The sequence below is a fragment of the Mytilus edulis genome, chromosome 3 (assembly GCF_963676685.1).
Source record: "Mytilus edulis chromosome 3, xbMytEdul2.2, whole genome shotgun sequence".
In the NCBI taxonomy this organism is placed as follows: Eukaryota; Metazoa; Mollusca; class Bivalvia; order Mytilida; family Mytilidae; genus Mytilus; species Mytilus edulis.
The window spans coordinates 18766115-18786186 of NC_092346.1; the positions used below are offsets into that span (position 1 = coordinate 18766115).

Below are 20072 nucleotides of genomic sequence, written 5' to 3' on the forward strand. Positions count from 1 at the left end.
ATGTATGTATGTGCTTGTCCAAAGTCAGGAGCCTATAATTCAGTGGTTGTCGTTTGTTTATGTGTTACATATTTGTTTTTCTTTCATTTTTGTACATAAATTAGGTAGTTAGTTTTCTTGTTTGAATTGTTTTACATTGTCATTTCGGGGCCTTGTATAGCTGAATGTGCGGTATGGACTTTCCTCGTTGTTGAAGGCCGTACGGTGACCTTTAGTTGTTAATATCTGTGTCATTTGGTCTCTTGTGGACAGTTGTGTCATTGGCAACCATACCACATCTCCTTTTTTTATATTTGATAAAATGTTGTTCGAACTCAAATTAACTGTGTGATACTGCTTTTTATTATGAGGAAATTCATAAAATATAAGGATTTTGTGTTTTCTTTGTCATTTAAATAAAAACTCACACCCTTATCATTGATACATCATGTGGAGCAGGATCTGCTAACCCTTCCTTTTCATTTTTAGCCATGGCGTTGTCAGTTTATTTTCGATTTACGAGTTTGACTGTCCCTCTGGTATTTTCGTCCCTCTTTTATAATTAAGAGAGCTTTGTACCTCCAGTAGAAAAGCTAGGTTTAATTCACTTTTTTCTACATAGAAAAATTCCTGTATCAAGTCGGGAACATGACAGGTGTTGTCAGGCAATTATACCACATCTTCTTATTCTAATATCATGTTTATTGACTTGTACGTGTACACTGTATTTTTTTTGTTTGGCGAATAGCACCATTTCACATCAGAATTCCTTTATCGAGTTAGAATATCCCGATCCTCTGTTGAAACATTCTTTGTTGCATTGTTAATATACGTATTTATCATTTTTTAAAACTGTTGGGATACATAAATTAAGTAAACTTCAAAATATTATTACCCTTCCGGAGCACCTAGTCATCTTTTTGATTATTAATTTTTCTACGAGCACTCTTTTTTTAAGTGATTTTATTATTTGTTTTGTCCTTTTATTTTGTCTTGTATGCTTATTATTCGAATGTTGATTTTCTCTCTGATATACACACCTTCAGAAATGTGTCCGTGATAGATTGTTAACTATCTTTATTAATCGGCAAAATGACTGAATCCGTGTTATTTTCATTTCAAATACAATAGAACAGACAAGGAACAACCAATGAAACGCATATGTAATGTATTTAATGAATTGGGCTTAGGAAAGCTCCAAGTGATTGTACAGGACAGCTCCGAGCGATTGTACAGTAAACTTGCAAGCGATTGTACAGTCAATTAAAATATACGACATTGAGAGAATGAATATATTTTGGTTTCTACTGGGACAATGACTTTTAAACTTTCAGACAGGTAAGACTATAAATCAGAAAAGGTACATGTGAAAATTCTGGTAGTAACGATGGGGTTTTCGATGTTTATTTAACATTTTTGATCGCTGCTCCGTGACAGTTTTGATCGATTTACTCGGAGCCCCACTATTCCAAAGAAAACGTTTGGATGCATATGTTGTTTTTATTGTTGTATTGGTTTATATTTACATATAGAAAGTTTTGATTACCACAACTTGCAGCAGAAACGTTATAAAGTAACATTAGAATTCATCAAAGTTTCCATCGAGCGACTTGTTATTTTTCGAATGTCGGAGCCCCGCTTGACAGTCTCCCGAATGACCAAAATACTAGAAAACCGTACAGTTCCGTTCCCACACTGTGGGTTAGCAAATATAGATAATGGAGAGATAAACGGAGTTATATTTTTAGATTTAAAGAAAGCTTTTGATCTGGTTAATCATATAATTTTATTGAAAAACTTCAATATTATAATGTTTCAAATTGTACACTAGACTGGTTTAAGTCATACTTGTTCGAACGAAGCCAACAAGTTAAGGTCAATAACGTCATGTCTAATACTAAATGCATAAAAACTGGTGTACCACAAGGTTCTATCTTGGGCCCTCTGTTATTTATTTTATATACCAATGATTTACCACTTAATATAGAACATTAATTAATAGATTTATATGCAGATGATTCTACATTACATTGTTAAGGTAATAATTTACATCAGTTAACTTCTAACCTTCAAAATGATATTCATGTAATTGAAAACTGGTGTTCGCAAAATTGTATGAAATTAAATGCCAAAAAGTGTAAATCAATGATTATTGGTTCAAAACAAAGGCTTTGTTCAACTGGAAACAGTTTAGATATCAATATTTCAAATGAACAAATAGAAAATGTAGATTGTGAAAAACTTCTTGGTTTATATATTGACAAAAACCTAAATTGGAATCAGCAGATAGATAAAATGTCATGTACTATATCAAACAGAATCAATTTATTACAAAAGATAAGAAAATATTTACCTATGCATATACGTATTATCTATTTTAATGCTTATATTCTGCCATTATTTGATTATTGTTGCAATATATGGGGAAGCTGTTGTGAAAGTGGAATAAATAAACTTAATAAGTTATTAAAGAAATCTGCTAGGGTTATAGTAGAAGCTGACATAATGACATCATCCAGTTTATTGTTTAATAGTTTACACTGGTTAAATGTGGAAAAACGCATTCAATACCAAAAGGCAATACTTGTATTTAAATCATTTTAACAATGGTATGGTTCCTAACTATTTACAAGAAAATTTTCATTTTACTGATAATCAAAATTATAACTTACGTTCAGCTGATGAAAAACTATTAAATCTTCCAAAACCAAAAACAATTTTTTTAAAGAAAACATTTACATATTCAGGTTTCAAATATGGAACAGTTTACCAAATGAAATAAAAATGAGTAATACACTTGTATCTTTTAAAACAAAATGTTACAAATTTTTCATCAATTGTGCAAATTAATATGCTTTTTCATTATTATTTAAATACAATTGTATATTGTGTATAATATTTATAACTTTATAATACTCTATGTACTTATAAATATGTTATTATTATTTTGAGGACTCTCAGGAAGATTAGTTTTAACTAATGGGATCATCCTCTTGAAATAAAGATTATTTATTTATTTATTTATTTATTTTTAACAAATAATAAGGTATAATTAATAAGAAAATAACTGTAATTGGAATTAGCCACCAAAACAATAGTTTAAGTACAATTAAGACTTAAGCCTTAATATTTACGCTTATTCCATTGTATTTCAAACACACGTTCTTATCTTGTTTCAATTTATAAAACTGAAGAAAACAAATTTTACTTTTTTATCCGAATTTGTGCGTTTTTGCATGGCGTCAATTACTACATTTACCAAAACGTCAAAAAAATCTATTGTCCTTCCAAAATTTAAACTTGATGTGAACGTATAAAATTTATCAGAGCACTATTGCATTTCATTCAGTCAAATAAATTCATCTAGCTTAAAACTCTACAGTGACGTAACATGTAAGAACTTGACAACGAACAACGTTCCAACACAGCCCGTGAACGAGATACGATGTCATACTCTCCACCACGATGTCAAGGTAAGAATTCACGTTCTCCTCTTCTCATTTACAAGCAGTTTAAATACACCATTGGAATTATTCTAAAAACAATACAAAAAGATGTTATAAGAAGCACAAGTTGGAAGTAAACAGTTGTGTTTTTAATTAGTTTGCAGCTTTTAGTTTTGTAACATGTTTGAGGAGGGGTGTTAAGATTTTTAAAGTTTTGTATTTTATTTTTCATATCCAATTCTCTAACTCTGGCTACCACCGATAATTTGGAAACAGGGCCCGAATATCTGATCCTACATATTTTACTTTGTAGGAACTAAAACTAGCCAATGTATTCATATAATAGTTTTCAATCATTTATAAAAGTGATATTATACTTTGCGCTAAGCAGCCAGTTTGTTTACATTTTGTCAAAATACGCTTAAAAAACATCGCTGATAAATTATTAATTTGCAAACAAATGATTCGACCTCATCGAATCCGTATGCGTGTGACCTTTTATTTAACACTTAATACACCTAATCGCTATTTATTCCATTCCGAATAAGTTCAAAAATTACACAACCTTTTCATCCAGTTGAAGCTATCTGGGAACAGTCACCATGCATGATACTTTTTTAAAGAGACATGTTTAAACTACCGTAAATTCTTCAAACAAAATATTTTTTGAATTCAATTTTAATTTCGAAAAAGTGGATCATACTCTATTAAAGTTTCTTGATGATCGCTTTCTAAAGTTTTTCCTCCCTCAGCTCACTACTGATGACCTCTATTTTCGGCGTCCTGACCCAAACGGGAAGTTGTATAAATAACTGTTTTTCCTGATTGTACTAAATCGCGATAAGGTGTATAACGAGGGGTTACGCATACACTTGTCGTGTTCGGCAATTAAAAGGAAAGTTATATAAACGTTTGGTTATATTCATTAAATTTCATTCTTATACAGTTAAAAACGATGGTTAACATATTTGTTTAACCTTTTATATTAAATCAAACAGACCTAGAAAAATCTAATTGCACGTGTTCTCTATCTATTTGTATCTACATTTGTGTTTATATCCGGCTATTTGACCTTCGACAATCTTCAGAGGTCAACTCGATAACCGATAAGATGATGTCTAAACAGTAATACACATGAAATGCTGATACATATTATCGAGTGTATGCATCGTAAATTATTTATTTCATAACCTTATAGAATTTGGATATACGTTGATATATTATAAATAAAACATGAGAATTTGAGTAAAATCCGGGTGAAAATAAATATGACAGCTAATAAAAATGTCCTTTTAACAAAAGATGAAAGCATGTAAAGCTGGTACAATTTCAAATACATAACAAGGTTTAATATAATGTCATACTTACTTTAGAAATTAAACAAAAGGTTTAGATGCATCAATATGTAAGACAAAATAATGTCATTTATTCTCTATGTTAAGTATACAGTGGCGGATCCAGCCATTTTAAAAGGGGGGGGGGGTCCCAACACAGAGTAAAGGAGGAGTTCCAACTATATGCTCCCATTCAAATGCATTGATCGGCCAACCCCCGGACCCCCCCCCCCCCCTGGATCCGCCACTGAGTATAAAATAAAAGTATATAAAACCAAGGATCATGCTTACTATACATATCCTTGGTAGAACCACAGAGCTCTTCAGAAAAAAACTATAATAATACATCTACAAATAAACAAAGAAAAAAAACTTTAGTATGGATCATAAATAAAAGTATAGGAGAAACGAAATAGATGCAATTTGGGTACCCTCAAGTTACAAAATTATAAGTCTGTTACCTTTGTTACTATTAAAATCAGAGAGTCAGGCCCCTTTAGGATATCATTCTCTAAGCTGCATGAAAGACTACAAGGCAACCACAATATAGAACACGGGTTAAATTCATTATGAACGATGCAAGCCAGCATTCATAAATCTATAATTTATTTTCTAATTTAATAACGGTGAAGCGGTACAAAATAGTTTAATACGACATTACACTATGGCTTACTTTCTTTAAATTAATTATAGTGAAAGTAAAAAGTCAAACGGATATGGGAAGTTAATACTCCGTGGTATAGCGTAGTTATACAACACACGCAGACACTATAGAAATTAATAAATGAAGTCCCTATGCAGTATATAAAGACATTTTACATACTGACGACTTCAAATGAAATAATAAATTACTTGACATGGTGATCCCCAAGATGATGATTATTTTTCTACCAATAGGTCTTTATTATTTTTCAACCGATTTTGTAAGAAACTTATTATAATACCTTATTATTTAAGAGTATGTGTATTTAACTGAAATAACAAAAACATCGTTAAATAGATGATAAATTCTTGATAAAACATCTATAATAGAGTCCATTTATACAGGTGAGTTTATAAAAGAAAACTTAACGTTTGAAGTGGTAAGTTTCAATCATATATTTTTCTCTCTCTTCTCTTCTGCGTTTCCTGTTACTTTCACGCCATGATTTGCATTTTTATGTTTCTGAAAAAGTTCATTGAACTTTTAATTCAATTTTGTATCTGAAAATCACGAAACTAATGTTTCATCCTAGGGTTCATTCCAATGGTCTCTTTTACGTACGTCTTTTCATTATTTTATTTTGTAAATTTATTTTTTACTAGAATATTTTAATAATTGAACCAATTTTAATCGATTCTTGTATATTCAGTACAGAACTAAGCTAAAATCGAATAGGATCCTGTATCTTATAATTTAGATAGACTTTTGTCGGTGTTTCTCCTTGTGTGATTTTAGATGGATCCGTTTTAAGAGTCTGGGGATGGCGATACATTTTTAACTGACTAATATCAAGGATTTGCCTTACCGTAAACAAATGCTTGCTAATATCAATTTCATCCTGTTTACGTTCAGTATGGACAGTGGAAGATTTATAAAATGAAAGTAACGATCACCAAATAAGTAGAATTCGAAAGTAATAATAACTGGAGATAAAACTTCATTGAACTTTATATTCGGTCGTCAGTTTTTCCAAAAGCTTCAACAGAAATATGGGTATTATCTAAGTTTTTTCCAGTGTAATTTTAGGATGTAATTTGGTTGTGCAGAATATTACGTCATGTCCTTTTGTGAACGTTAAATCCGATAAGTTGTAGTATAAAAAGTGACTGCAATGCTCTTTGTACGTGAAAGAATCTTTGCAACAACTCATTTGTGGGGTCCGTAAATGTGGTCTATCGGCCAACATTCTTAGTATCCTATCTTTACCAACGACCATCATTTCGAGTCAAGTCAGTTTGCCGAACTTGCTTATTAGATCTATCATTGATTAGTTCTCGCCCTTAATATACATGAAATATTTCACACTGAACGTTATGCCCAAATCGATTTAATCAAACTGAAAATAGAATGAGAATAGTACGACTTATTTGTCATCTTCGTTAATTCGAGTCATTTACTCTAATAGAAAAACAAAGATATCCTTCAATGTTACAAAATATAAGCACAGCAGAATCTTATAAGCTAGTTATATTTGTGGTGTTCCGGGGGTTGGAACCTCTCGTTTTCTACAGTAGATGAACCTACACGTGCTGTATAAGGTTACCCATGCATGTATTCTGTTGATTTCTGATTTTTAATTGTTGTAAACCTTTTCCACCAAACTGGCCTCTTTTAATCAAAATATTAAATCTGATATTTTGCTATGCCAGATTTTAAAAAATCTATTGACAATCTCTGATTATGAATGATCATGAATAAATGAAAGATTAAATAGGCCTATAGGAACAAAGGTCATCGTTTTTAATTGAAACTTGAAGACTTAAAAAGTACTCTTTCCGTCATAACTGACCTATCAAACATTCAAATCTGAAATAATACTCTTATAGATTTTACGGACGCCAGATCACACGGTTTGTTTGGCCGTTATGGAATATCTGATTCAAAGATGATATCGGATATATAATCCTAATGTCATAACTAAAATCCTGTCCCCCTTTCACGAATGTGACCGGCGACCGAATTGGACTATTTACCGGGTTTGTAATCACATTATCAACACGAAGGGTGCAACATGTGGAGCAGAATCTGCTTACCCATCCGGGGCACTTGCTAACCCCCCCCCCCCCCCCCCGGATTTTGGTGGGTTTCGTGTTGCTTAGTCTTATTTTTTTCTGTGTTGTGTTTTGTGTACTATTGTTTCTTTTTCTTTTTAAACCATGGCGTTGTCAGTTTATTTTTGATCTATGAATTTGAATGTCCCTCTGGTATTTTTCGCCCCTCTTTTATAAGTCACGAACATTTCAATATAATAACTTTCGACTAATTAGATCTACTTTTGTTTCACTTTGTAAATTTTGTAAATAAAGACAGGCAGCTTAAGTTTTAAAATTATGTTTTTGTTCTTTAAGGAAAATGTGAGTTCACAGAACATTCAACGCATATCAATTATAAATAAGCATTTAGTATACATCAATTTAAGGTTTGACAAGTGCATTCTATATACAGTGTGTAACGGTCTGGACTCAGCATTACAAGTAATCTATGTAACTTAAGATCACAGATCTATAAAGCAAAGATCAAATAAATATATATATGTTGACGACCATGCAGAAGCAAACTTATTCAAACCTTTAGACTATCAGGGTATGGGTATGATTAAATGAAAGATTACATAATGCGTAGGAATGACAAACCCCAGTCACCATTAATCAACAACAAAGCACATCGGTTGTTGTTTTGTAAACAGATCTTTATCTTGATTTTGCTGCAAACATATTAGATAAGATTATTTTTGGAATGGTTGCCTTTACATAATAAGATCAAAGTCCGTCACGTGGGGTTGTAAACAATACAAACAAAATAATATTATATCTTTTCTTTCACAGTCCAATACACATCTTTAACGTCAGGGTTTTACACTATGTAAACATTCATAATAACTAATTATTTTATGTAAACAAAGTGACAATCAATCTAATTTTTTAATTGTTGTTAATGTATGTAACTGTCACACTCGAACAAAAACATATATATTATATATACATACATTCATTACTCGATCAACTATACGAACTGAAATGAATTCCAGGGGTAAACTGCAATATGAGTAAGTCATTTTGATATTATATTTTATCCTGTTTTACAATCCATACATGTTAACGATATACTTCCATTCAACCTTATTCTTGTCGCAAGTTATATTACTCATTTAATTTATACAGCCTCTTAACTTTTATACCATTATGAAAATGTAATGAAAATAACAATTTTTAAATTTGTCGCATCCCAAATGCTTTTTTGGATAAGCCTTCATTGTGTTCACTCAAACCAAACGCTTGAAAGCTAAGGATATATGAGTTATTGAAAGCGTGAGAATTTTTTTTTTGGACCAATAGGCCCTTAATGGAATAGGCAAATTCATCTATGATCAACTTTACCTGATGGAGTTTAAAAAAAAAAACAGCTCCTCAAGAAGATACAATATTGACCATTTAGCAAATTTAAATGTGTTTGAAAGTACACATGTAGTTTATTCTTGTTCAAATAGCAAAGAGGAAGTCACAGTCTGATCACAAAAAGATACGGGGCATATGTTGACAAGACAGGAACACAAAGTCTAAAATTAAAAAAAAACACAAAAAAAAAAAAAAAACCAACATAAAAACGACACGCCGGGTTTTTATCAATTGACCATGTCTATATGCAATATATCTGAATCAACGTCCGAAATTTTTGACAGATAAAAATGAATATGGAAATGGGGAATGTGTCAAAGAGACAACATCCCGACCATAGAACAGACAACAGCAGAAGGTCACCAACAGGTCTTCAATGCAGCGAGAAATTCCCGCACCCGGAGACTATTAAAAAGTCTGCAATCTACACTAATAACTCAAAGATTTTTTTTAAAACAGCCCCCTTTTAAAATATTGAAAAACAAAACTGTTAAAATATAGTAGAACGTGCAAGTTAGAAATAAACCACTTACTTCTGACATACCTGTAAAAGAACATACTATGTATATGGAAATTAACATTCATTGATAGTGTATACAACCAAAAATCTATACAATGTCAATGTTTATTCCCAAAAAATACAAGACACTATGATTGCTAAATGCAGTATATAAATTAAAACCTTTTCAACAAGTCCATAGATTTAAATGACAACTTCTGCACCTGCATGTTTGCTTTATAAACATTTTTGTCGTACAAAGCTGGTCGTTTAAATTTTACATCATGACCGTTTAATAAAAGAATGCTTCTTCGTCACGTCGTCTTTGTTTAATCAGGGATATATTTTTTTTATTTCCCCTTATAGTTCAACACAAACTTTTTTCAATTTTCGACAACAATCTTAGTTCCTTCATTATTTTCACTTGTCTTATTTTTTTCAGCTCCCCACCTAGTACAGCTGTTTCCTCTGTCTCCATTGCCTCTGGGGACATGGAAATATCTAAACAGAGACGGAGGCATGAGGCCATCATGAAAGCCAGGAAAAGAAACATGGTAGCAAAAAGTTTACTGCAAGATAAAATTCATCGTATTCATCAAAACCAAAAACTACAATTCAAACAGTTAACAAAAGAGAAGAGGTTACTCGAAGAAGAGCTGGATAAAACTGAAGCCAAAAATACAGCGGTGTCCTATTTACCGTCTATTTTTCCTGGTTCATCTTTAGCGTCGACTGTTTCTACAGCATCAATCAACACCGTGGAACCATGCTCAAGTTGTATGTTCGGAACAACTAAAACAATGAGATGCCAAAACTTTCCATGTTGTCTTCCACACACATATCACACCATTGGAGGACAAAATCTGACAAGATCTTACTCTAAACTAAGCAACTACCGAGAATTACAGAGAAGGAGCAGTGATATTCGGCCTCCGACGTCACATCGGCGTAGGGTTCATACAACGGAAAATAACGAAGATATCCGATCTCCAAGAAAATCTGTTGACGATAAAATACGTGGTTTGAACTATCTTATCCGTGAGTTGAGGGAACAACATGAGAAAAATAAACCTATAAACTGGTCTACAAATTATGGTGAACCCTTTCCAAAACGACTTTTGTTAAGACCGTCTATTCCATTATCTTTGTAACAATCAATCAATTATTGACTATTGACACCGTATTAAGGTGGCATGGGAGTCTAAAATAAAAATGATAGACTTTGTAATGTTCATACTTTGCCAAAACGTAGTATCTATTGATACATGTTCAAAAATATAATAAAAATAATAGGTCAAAGCGCATTTTCTCAATCTACAGGTTGTGACAAAATGACACATGTTGTATGGATTATACAGGAAAAAATTTTGTGATTAAAACCTAAACAAAATGATAGAATTGTAAAATAAATTAGGAAAAAATAGCTTTCAGACAATGCTTTGAGAATACCAAAAGAAAAGATAGGGTCACAGTACATTTTTTCCAGCTAAAATACAAAATAGGAAAATTTCATGTAGAATCCTTAGAAAATGCACTGTATAAGAGTTACCTCCCCTTAAAATGCAAATTCAAAAACATTTAAAAACAACCAAAAAAAATCAACACTTGTAAAAATATTAATATATTTATAAGTTATGTTCTTATAGATTGGATCTTTCAAATGAAAATTTACCTTAAATAACTGCATTCCTGCATCAAATTTTGCTAACTTCATAGAAAATATGGACCTTAGATTCTCTGTTTTTTTACAATCCAAGATGGAGGAAGACACCCATACCACCTTAAAGAAATATAACAGCATTTAATAAAAAAAAATAACTGTTATTTACTAGTGTGAATTTTTAATTTTGTCTTCTGTTTCTTGTCAATTATGATGTTGGTCTACTAAATTCTCTTGTTATCTCCGTACATAGCAGTTTTTACCGTGCATGCCTAGTGTCCTTTGAAAGGATAAAAAATCACTTCAGCAAACACCAAACATAATTTGTTTTTATGTCATGTTACGTTAGAGATGTTACACAAAGGGAAAAACACCTACATATATCTTTATATAAAGGCATACCGATATAGGTCACAGTAAAACAAAACTATGATAGACTGCTGCCTGTGACTTTTCTACGACAATATACATGACCACAAGAGACCATGTTATTTTACCTGAAAGGCTAAGATTATTTTTTCATTCCCTGCCCGCCATATTCATTGGAACTTACATCGATAGATTAAATTTACTATTCTTAACGTCTAGTGGCAAATATAAAATCAATATTCCGGCTTCATCGAATTATGACTAATGTAGCGGTCCACAGGAAGACATGTTCTCCTACTCGTACATATCAAGTTATTCTGACATGGAGCCAATGATTTTCTTTTATTTCGTAATGCAAGAGAAGTAGCAAAAGCAATTTTCAAGTCTCTGATTTCTCCCAGCTTTGGATCGAACCCATGACCTCCAGATGAGCACTCTATAACGACTCCTTAGAGGTTGTGCTTCATTTATATATATACATTGCGCGGTAATTTGTCATAACATTTTCGTGTACTTTTTCTCAAAGACGATACCACTGAAGCGTTGCTTCTTTCAAGTACACATTTAATTTCGACGTTTTTCAACGTTACTCTTCTTACTTTGTCATTTTTCTGTAAATGGAGAGAAATACGTATAATCATAGTAATATAGCTACATAGAACATATAACTTTACTATTAGTCTATGGTACCTATGAAAATAAATTGTGAGTGCAACTTTTCAGTATCTAAGGTCTTGTTTTAGTTACAAGTCAATCTCTTTGAGGCTAGGATTTCGCATAAACCGGCGAATTTGGAGTGAACGAAATTTGAGCTTTTGTTTCATTGTGATTTGGCAATTGGGAAAAGTAATGAATATAAAAAAGAAGATGTGGTATGATTGCCAATGAGAAAACTGTCCACAAGTGACCAAAAATGACACAGATATTAACAACTATATGTCACCGTACGGCCTTCAACAATGAGCAAAGTCCATACCGCATAGTCAGCTATAAAAGGCCGAAATATGACAATGGAAAACAATTCAAACGAGAAAACTAACGGCATTATTTATATAAAAAAATGAACGAAAAACAAATATGTAACACATAAACAAACCACAACCACTGAATTACAGGCTCAATCAAATAATTCGTTTCTCCTAAATTTAACACTTTTTAGATACTCACAATATTTTTTCTCTTCATTCGAACTTTGTTTTAAGGAAAAACCCATATCCCACATCTCCCCTCTTTGAAGTTTGAAATTATCTTTCCCTTAGTGGTATCATTCACTACTTGTACTCCATCAGTGGTATCATTCACTACTTGTACTCCTGTCTCCATCAGCGGTATCATTCACTACTTGTACTCCATCAGCGGTATCATTCACTACTTGTACTCCATCAGCGGTATCATTCACTACTTGTACTCCATCAGCGGTATCATTCACTACTTGTACTCCATCAGTGGTATCATTCACTACTTGTACTCCATCAGCGGTATCATTCACTACTTGTACTCCATCAGCGGTATCATTCACTACTTGTACTCCATCAGCGGTATCATTCACTACTTGTACTCCATCAGCGGTATCATTCACTACTTGTACTCCATCAGCGGTATCATTCACTACTTGTACTCCATCAGCGGTATCATTCACTACTTGTACTCCATCAGCGGTATCATTCACTACTTGTACTCCATCAGCGGTATCATTCACTTCCTGTACTCCATCAGTGGTATCATTCACTACTTGTACTCCATCAGCGGTATCATTCACTACTTGTACTCCATCAGCGGTATCATTCACTTCCTGTACTCCATCAGCGGTATCATTCACTACTTGTACTCCATCAGTGGTATCATTCACTACTTGTACTCCATCAGCGGTATCATTCACTACTTGTACTCCATCAGCGGTATCATTCACTACTTGTACTCCATCAGCGGTATCATTCACTACTTGTACTCCATCAGCGGTATCATTCACTACTTGTACTCCATCAGCGGTATCATTCACTACTTGTACTCCATCAGTGGTATCATTCACTACTTGTACTCCATCAGCGGTATCATTCACTACTTGTACTCCATCAGCGGTATCATTCACTACTTGTACTCCATCAGCGGTATCATTCACTACTTGTACTCCATCAGTGGTATCATTCACTACTTGTACTCCATCAGCGGTATCATTCACTACTTGTACTCCATCAGGTCTAATACATTATCTACAATGTATATATCTGTTATGATAAAATTGCAGGTGCTTGATATTTTTATTTATAGATGATGCTATATAGTATATGTTAAGACGTGAAGGTAAGTTAAGATAATGATACAAATGTATTTGTTAAAATAATGTGCTATTGTTTCAAAAATAGATGATATTATAAATATTTTTTTCTACTCATTCGCTGCTTAATGTTGTCGTATTTTTCATGATACCCACAGACGGTATTCCGGAACATATACCCCATGAAGTACTATATAACTTACAATATTACGAAACAATTGAAGGATTGAACAAAGCAGTGTGATTTTACATCAGTCTATCAAGCGACTCTCCCACTATCCCGTGATCGCAAACTAAGATAATAAGCAGCAAAAGCAAAAAAAAACAGCAAAAGAAAAGAAGAAAAAATAAATATATCATCCTAAAATTTGTCAACAAAAGTGTTCTGTAGAATATCTAGAAAAACAAAAGTTTGCAACATGAACATGAAATGGATATCAAAAAGTTCTGATAAGATTGTACTTATTCTTATGTGAACATGTGACTTACGAGGAGAATACGTGAATATATGGGCCCATGAAAAACTCATATATTACGGCTTAGGAGGGTCCTCGCGTACTACTTTTATAAAGAACGCAATATATCTCTGAACACCCATGTTAGTTACGATTATTACTAATATTAAACACAAAGGACAGTGGAATGTCCTTTTCGGTATTATAGGTTCATGAACTATTTCTAAAGTAAAATATATTCCCATTCAAATTCTGTGTTAATTGGACTGTTAAATATCCAAATCTGTTGCATGTGCCACTACTTGTGTATACTAGAACAAAAAAGCATAAGACTAACAGCAATGCACAAAACGCACCATAGACAACTAAAGACTGAGTAACACAAACCCCATAAAAAAGTGCTCCGGAAGGATACACGGATCCTGCTCCACACATGGCACACGGATATGTAACACAAAGGACAAATCGATCCAGATATCTTATATAGGTAAAACACAAGTCAGAGACATATTTCCTAATTTTTTAATGATAGCAGCTTAGAAAGAAAAGTACACAAGATACTCAGTTTGGAAAGTACACCGGATAGCATGTCTGAAAAAAAGTATTAAAATTTTTTAACTAGTCAGTGAAAAAGTAAACGCAATAGCTATTTTAAAAAAGTACATATGATAGCCATTTGGAAAGAGTTGCCATCATGACCGAAATAGCTTTAAAGTTAATAAAAATAATCCCTTTCATTTCGTAAAATGCACAGGTGCATATCGCTTTCAATCATCGAGCTAATAACATGCATTCTTAACAAACAAGGGTGTAATATATCATTAAAAAATGAATTAAAACATTTAAATGTCTTTTTAAACTCTTAAGAAACTTAAACAAAACGGCGTTAAAAAGGCAGCGGTAAACCTATTGTACAAATCCTATATACTTTTCTTTAGACGTTTGTTTAGCACAATAATGGTTGCCAAAATCGGCGGAAAACAATCACTTTATTCCAGATGATTAAGCATGAATTAGAAAGTAAAAAAGTGAGACATAAGCTTGTGTTGGTCATGCATGTACACTGTTTACCAATAATAGAAACAATATAGCATATAAAGACACGTTCGAAGTTTGAAAGGAATGAAGTGACTTGTCAAGGTAGGGTATATTTTATATAACTACATGTAAATTGAAGCTGTCAGCATTTGTAATATAAAATGGTAAAAATTTAAAGGACAGTTGGCGGAACTATATAATAAGAAATAAGTAAAGTTGAATTTAAAAGACGGGTTCTTTTATATATTTACTTTCTTTTGATTTTTTATTAGTTTGCAACTCCTTCAATTTACATCCTAACTCAGGCTTGGTTTCGATATATATATGACGGAAATTGTATCACAATGACGAAACGACTATGGGCCCCGGCATCAATACTATACAACCAATAAGGTAATAGTTTATGTCCATTGTGATTTGTATTTACTGACAATTGGCACTAACATACAGCCTTGTCAATGAAAACATAAGAGTAAAAGTAGTAAATAGAGACTTAATTGGATATACAGAAGGTTTAGAAAAATGAGTCACGTGTCTAAAGAGCGAGACTTCCAAATATGATTTCTTTAGCTTGCAATCTATCATTTTCTCAATACAATTATATATAACCAACGCTATTATTTCAGTCTTTCTACGCCAATCAACTTCCATTTTTAGTACTTAGTAACAAAACATCTTGAGACATTCATGTATAGTCTGTCATTGATATATGTCCAGAGTTATATAATTTTGTCGTGTTACCGGTCTCAAATGATATGTTGGGTCCAATGAGCTAACGAACTACATACATTAGTCTCACGTACTAGTATAATCTCGGTCTAAAAACATTGAATAATGGATATACTTATAGACACTTAATTAAAGCATCTAAGTGACACGGATAAAAAAAGCTTTGTATTTAAGCTACTAATTTAATTTCAAAGTTAAATCCCAGGCCATTAATTCTCCATTTAAACATTTGCTGTATTCAAATATACTAATATAGTTGCACAGGTCAGACCACGCAGTCAATCTTTTAGATATTATTTGCATACTAATTTTGCTGTATACTAGTAGTGCAGATATATGTCCAATAGCAAATAGTTAGCTCCGGCTCACTGTAAATATAACTGAGTTAATAAAATGATCATATCAACTTTAGCTCACATATCACATGAGCTGGTTCTCATCTGACTTTGTGAAAGTCCTTGCTACGCCGGATATTATAGTATTCAACGGGGATTTAATATAACCCTTTATACACAGCGGCACTTGTCTTTAAAAAGTCTCACAGACATGTACCTCATTATTAATTTGTAAAAGACATGTTTTGTCAGTTCTTATATATAATGTCGTAATATATCTATTAGAATTCTTGTCCACAGACATTAACTATCTATCAGTAGTCGGTAATAAACTAAATAAAACTGGTTTGATCACAGTCACATTTTATGTCAAGTTATCTGCATAAGGTAGTGTTCGGTGGTATTTGCCTTCGTACGTACGTCTGTTCTTTCCCTGGGACTATTATAAAAGTAGTAAGTATAATAGTCCAAGTCTTTTCTTAGAAGTCGACAGTGATGTGCTCTGAGGATGTGCTCTGTCTAAGTAGTATAGACATCCCTGTATAAGTAATGTTCCGTATCTTTTGGTGATTCCTTATGTATTACACATAAATAGACTTATTGACATTTTTTAATATGTAATGAATAGTCATTACCATTTTTTTCATTGTATTTTTAAAACGATCATGTAATTCTTAAAATCTCCCCGACCCAGTCTTGTAAAGATTTTAATGCAGTTTGAGTTACCTTTCTTTGATAAGGTTTCTTAAAAATAAAAATTCCGGAAACTAATTTCAGTGTTTGGTTCAAAATTTAGTTTATGAGTTTCCTGTACCCAAAATGCACCATTAGTTTACATGTAGGCAAGTATGACTGAAAATGAGTGTACCGTTATCCAATATCACAGGAGAAACGATAGAACGCCAGAGAAAGATTTCGATAGGAGAGAAGAGACAAATAAAAAATTGACTAGTGAAGTGCGGCGAGCGGTAGAGCGCGCTCGAAGCAAAATCACAGACTTGCAGGATGATGTTGATGAAAGGTGCAGACTCTTTTTTGGTTTATTTACTTTATTTAGATCAGTATCTCACACACCATTTTACTGTTCCTAATATTCACGGTTTACTTAAACGTTCAATTAAAAAAAGGTATATTGCGGTAAAGTATTGCCCCAACTGTGTTTTGGTACATGCTTATGCAATGCTACATTTTGTAGTCCAAAAAATAATGATATCTTGAAACTCAATGAAATGCTACTTTATTTTTTCCTTTGACGACTTACAGCGATGTGTCTCATCGAAGCAAAATAAAGTAGCTTCTCAAGATGTCATAATTATTTAAAACAGTGCATGGACATGATCATATACTATGTTAGGAGTTGAGCTTAGGAGGTGTCACAAAATGGTTCCATAGATTTGAGACCTGGTACATATATAGCTTTAGACTAGTCCGAGATAACTCTGACGTCCAACAGCTGTTTTGTAAGACAAGCTGGGGCCATGGGAGGTCAGAGCTGGTCCCATATCAAAAAGTGGATATTTGCCTGTCCAAAATAGATGCTCTGCTTCCTTGCATCTGCTGCCAACTAAAGGCCTTGGAATTATGTAAATCGTGTATCAATTTTGTTCATTTTTCATTTATCTCTTCATTTATGTAAGCTTCATTTACCTGCCACCTTTTGTTTGTCCATATTTAAACAGTTTTCACAGCTACCCATCGATTTCTGCATTTTGACTTTCATTATCAAAGATTATCATGTGACCACGAAAAAAAAAGTGATGATTGACCATAATCTAACACCTCTTTCATTTACGATGCAAGTAATATAAATGTCTGAAATCTTCCGACTGTTATCGTGGTTGGCTCTAAATGCTTAATACCTATCTCCTTTAAAGGAGGTAAAAAATAGTGGTTGGCTACTAAATACTGAGCTCCTATCAAGGAGGTAAAAAAAGCATAAATATTTGCATATTTGCGTCTCAAGATCGTGAAGTCTCTCGCAACATGACCTCCATTTGAAAATAATATGAGGCAGGCATTACCTGTAAATGGGGACGAAGTCTGTATTATTATTTTTTTAATTCAAACATGTTGATAAAAGAAACGGTAATATCGTAACGTTTCCGATATTGGTTCTGTTGTTAGGGATTTAGTTGTGACGTTATTTAAGTTATGACGTCATATTCAATGTAAACAAAGCAACGCTATTATCAGGTAACGTTTTTTTTCATATAAAACAATTATTAAAAAATATTGGGTGTTGAATTCCTTCCTATAGGCTATATTTGTTGATATGTTGATAAATATACATTTCATTCAAAGTCTCATGCAAACAAGACCTGAACAGGAAGTAGATCTGAAAAAAAAAGTTAACGAAGTAGAATGTAAAAATTCAGGAATTTTTCCCGAAATTTTTGATTTTTTTTTTATTGATTTTTCTACTGTAATTGGGGACTTCATCCCCATAAAAGTAAAAATGTCTGAAACGATGGGTCACTGTGAAAACTGTCTGAATATAAGCAAATGAAGGGTGGCAGGTAGGTGAAACTTACATAAATTAACAGATAAATGAAAAATGAACAAATTGATACCCGATTTACAAAATTCCAAGGCCTTAGTAAACATCTATTTTGGACGGGCAAATGTCTAATTTTTGTGGGACAGCTCTGACGTCCCACGACCCCAGCTTGTCTGGCAAAACAGCCTTTGGACGTAAGAGTAATCTCGGACTAATATAGTTTGATTTTCATTGTAAATGCCATATAGGCGATAGGAAGAAAGTGTTTATTCAATACAGTTTGATCATGGTCTTTGGGTTATATAAATACAATTCTCAGATATAAGTAAAAAAGCTGATCTCCATGCTATCTTCTTGCCACTGTAATGTGTTACAATCCTAAATAAAGCAGATGAGTAAAGGAATTGTTAAACTAAAAAAGATGTTTTTATATGAGGGTCAGATATCATCAAAATATTCTTTTTTTTGGTAATCGTTAGCATCAAATGAGCCTTACTTTTTATTGTCATTCTTGTACCTCCTGTATGCTTCAAAATCAAATAGAGTAAAATGTTTATCGTAAAGGTTATTTTAACAAATATTTTACTGTCATTTGTCATGTTACATGTAGGTACGTACCCTATTCCAATCCTTTTATATAGCCTAGCTGATCAAGGGGGCTAGGGGGCTACAGGGTTCTCGCTAAGGAATTTTGAAGGCGAGTCCAGGGACTCGTCATTTTTAGCCATGATGAGTCCAACAGCAAAGAGAAAATATTTTATAGGCTGTATAGCATTATGTCAAAAAAGAAAGGGTTCCAATCCTGCTGAGGGAAGAAACATTTTTGCAAATGAAAATCTGCATACATCTAACATTGTTTAGCTTTAATAGAGCTGATGTGCATGTACACATGATGTATATACATCTATTATATATTCATTGACATTGACTCATCTGTTATATATTAAAGAGTTACATGTAATATTAAGAATCTCAACAAAAACTGGAGATAAGCTCATGCATAGGCCTGTGTGGCAGAGTTGTCAAAGTAGTCCTACTGTATCACTAGCCAATCAACACATTTCAAACCTTGCACATGGCAAGTGTCAGAGCCTTGCACCAATCAAAGTAGTCCTACTGTATCACTAGCCAGTCAACACATTTCAAACCTTGCACATGGCAAGTGTCAGAGCCTTGCACCAATCAAAGTAGTCCTACTGTATCACTAGCCAGTCAACACATTTCAACCTTGCACATGGCAAGTGTCAGAGCCTTGCACCAATCAAAGTAGTCCTAGTGTATCACTAGCCAGTCAACACATTTCAAACCTTGCACATGGCAAGTGTCAGAGCCTTGCACCAATCTTAGAGCGCATTTGT

At 33.0% G+C, this 20072-nt stretch overlaps 3 protein-coding genes across 11 annotated transcripts in view; 2 read left to right on the top strand and 1 right to left on the bottom strand.

Annotated features, from left to right (window-relative positions):
- The first annotated feature begins 3336 nt into the window (after positions 1 to 3336).
- On the top strand, positions 3337 to 11180 carry LOC139515973 (uncharacterized). Of its 2 annotated transcripts, none has more exons than XM_071305770.1 (2): positions 3337 to 3452; positions 9799 to 11180. In XM_071305770.1, the coding sequence occupies exons 1-2, from the start codon at positions 3445 to 3447 to the stop codon at positions 10505 to 10507; spliced, it is 717 nt and encodes a 238-aa protein (XP_071161871.1). In that variant the 5' UTR covers positions 3337 to 3444; the 3' UTR covers positions 10508 to 11180. The 2 variants fall into 2 exon arrangements, with proteins under 2 accessions (XP_071161871.1, XP_071161870.1); XM_071305769.1 differs by lacking the exon at positions 3337 to 3452 and adding an exon at positions 8299 to 8508.
- A 1499-nt stretch (positions 11181 to 12679) lies between these two features.
- LOC139515086 (uncharacterized) lies at positions 12680 to 14258 on the bottom strand. Its single transcript, XM_071304647.1, has 2 exons — positions 14197 to 14258; positions 12680 to 13583 (listed from the first exon to the last, which is right to left on the bottom strand). Exons 1-2 carry the CDS (start codon positions 14256 to 14258, stop codon positions 12680 to 12682), a joined length of 966 nt encoding a protein of 321 aa, XP_071160748.1.
- Positions 14259 to 15046: 788 nt separating this feature from the next.
- The window catches only part of LOC139515971 (mirror-image polydactyly gene 1 protein-like), a 37894-nt gene continuing 32868 nt past the window's right edge, over positions 15047 to 20072 (top strand). For 4 of the 8 annotated variants that reach the window (XR_011662878.1, XR_011662876.1, XR_011662877.1 and 1 more), the window contains exon 1: positions 17012 to 17238. Coding sequence is in view for 1 of the 8 variants with exons in the window: in XM_071305765.1 (XP_071161866.1) it covers positions 17066 to 17238 (173 nt within the window). In the remaining 7 variants the exon portion in view is untranslated. Of the gene's footprint in view, positions 15256 to 17011; positions 17239 to 20072 lie in introns of those variants that run through there. The other 4 variants (XR_011662880.1, XR_011662881.1, XR_011662879.1 and 1 more) reach the window with 3 other exon arrangements.

What these genes read in the sequence shown, in the direction of transcription:
- LOC139515086 (XM_071304647.1), bottom strand. Translation starts at nt 14,258, where the DNA reads ATGGGTGTTCAGAGATATATTGCGTTCTTTATAAAAGTAGTACGCGAG. An exon ending in CGCGAGGACCCTCCTAAGCC is followed by an intron (nt 13,584 to 14,196) that starts GTAATATATGAG and finishes ATAATGTATTAG; the next exon opens with ACCTGATGGAGTACAAGTAG.
- LOC139515973 (XM_071305769.1), top strand. Translation starts at nt 8,480, where the DNA reads ATGAATTCCAGGGGTAAACTGCAATATGA. An exon ending in AGGGGTAAACTGCAATATGA is followed by an intron (nt 8,509 to 9,798) that starts GTAAGTCATTTT and finishes TATTTTTTTCAG; the next exon opens with CTCCCCACCTAGTACAGCTG.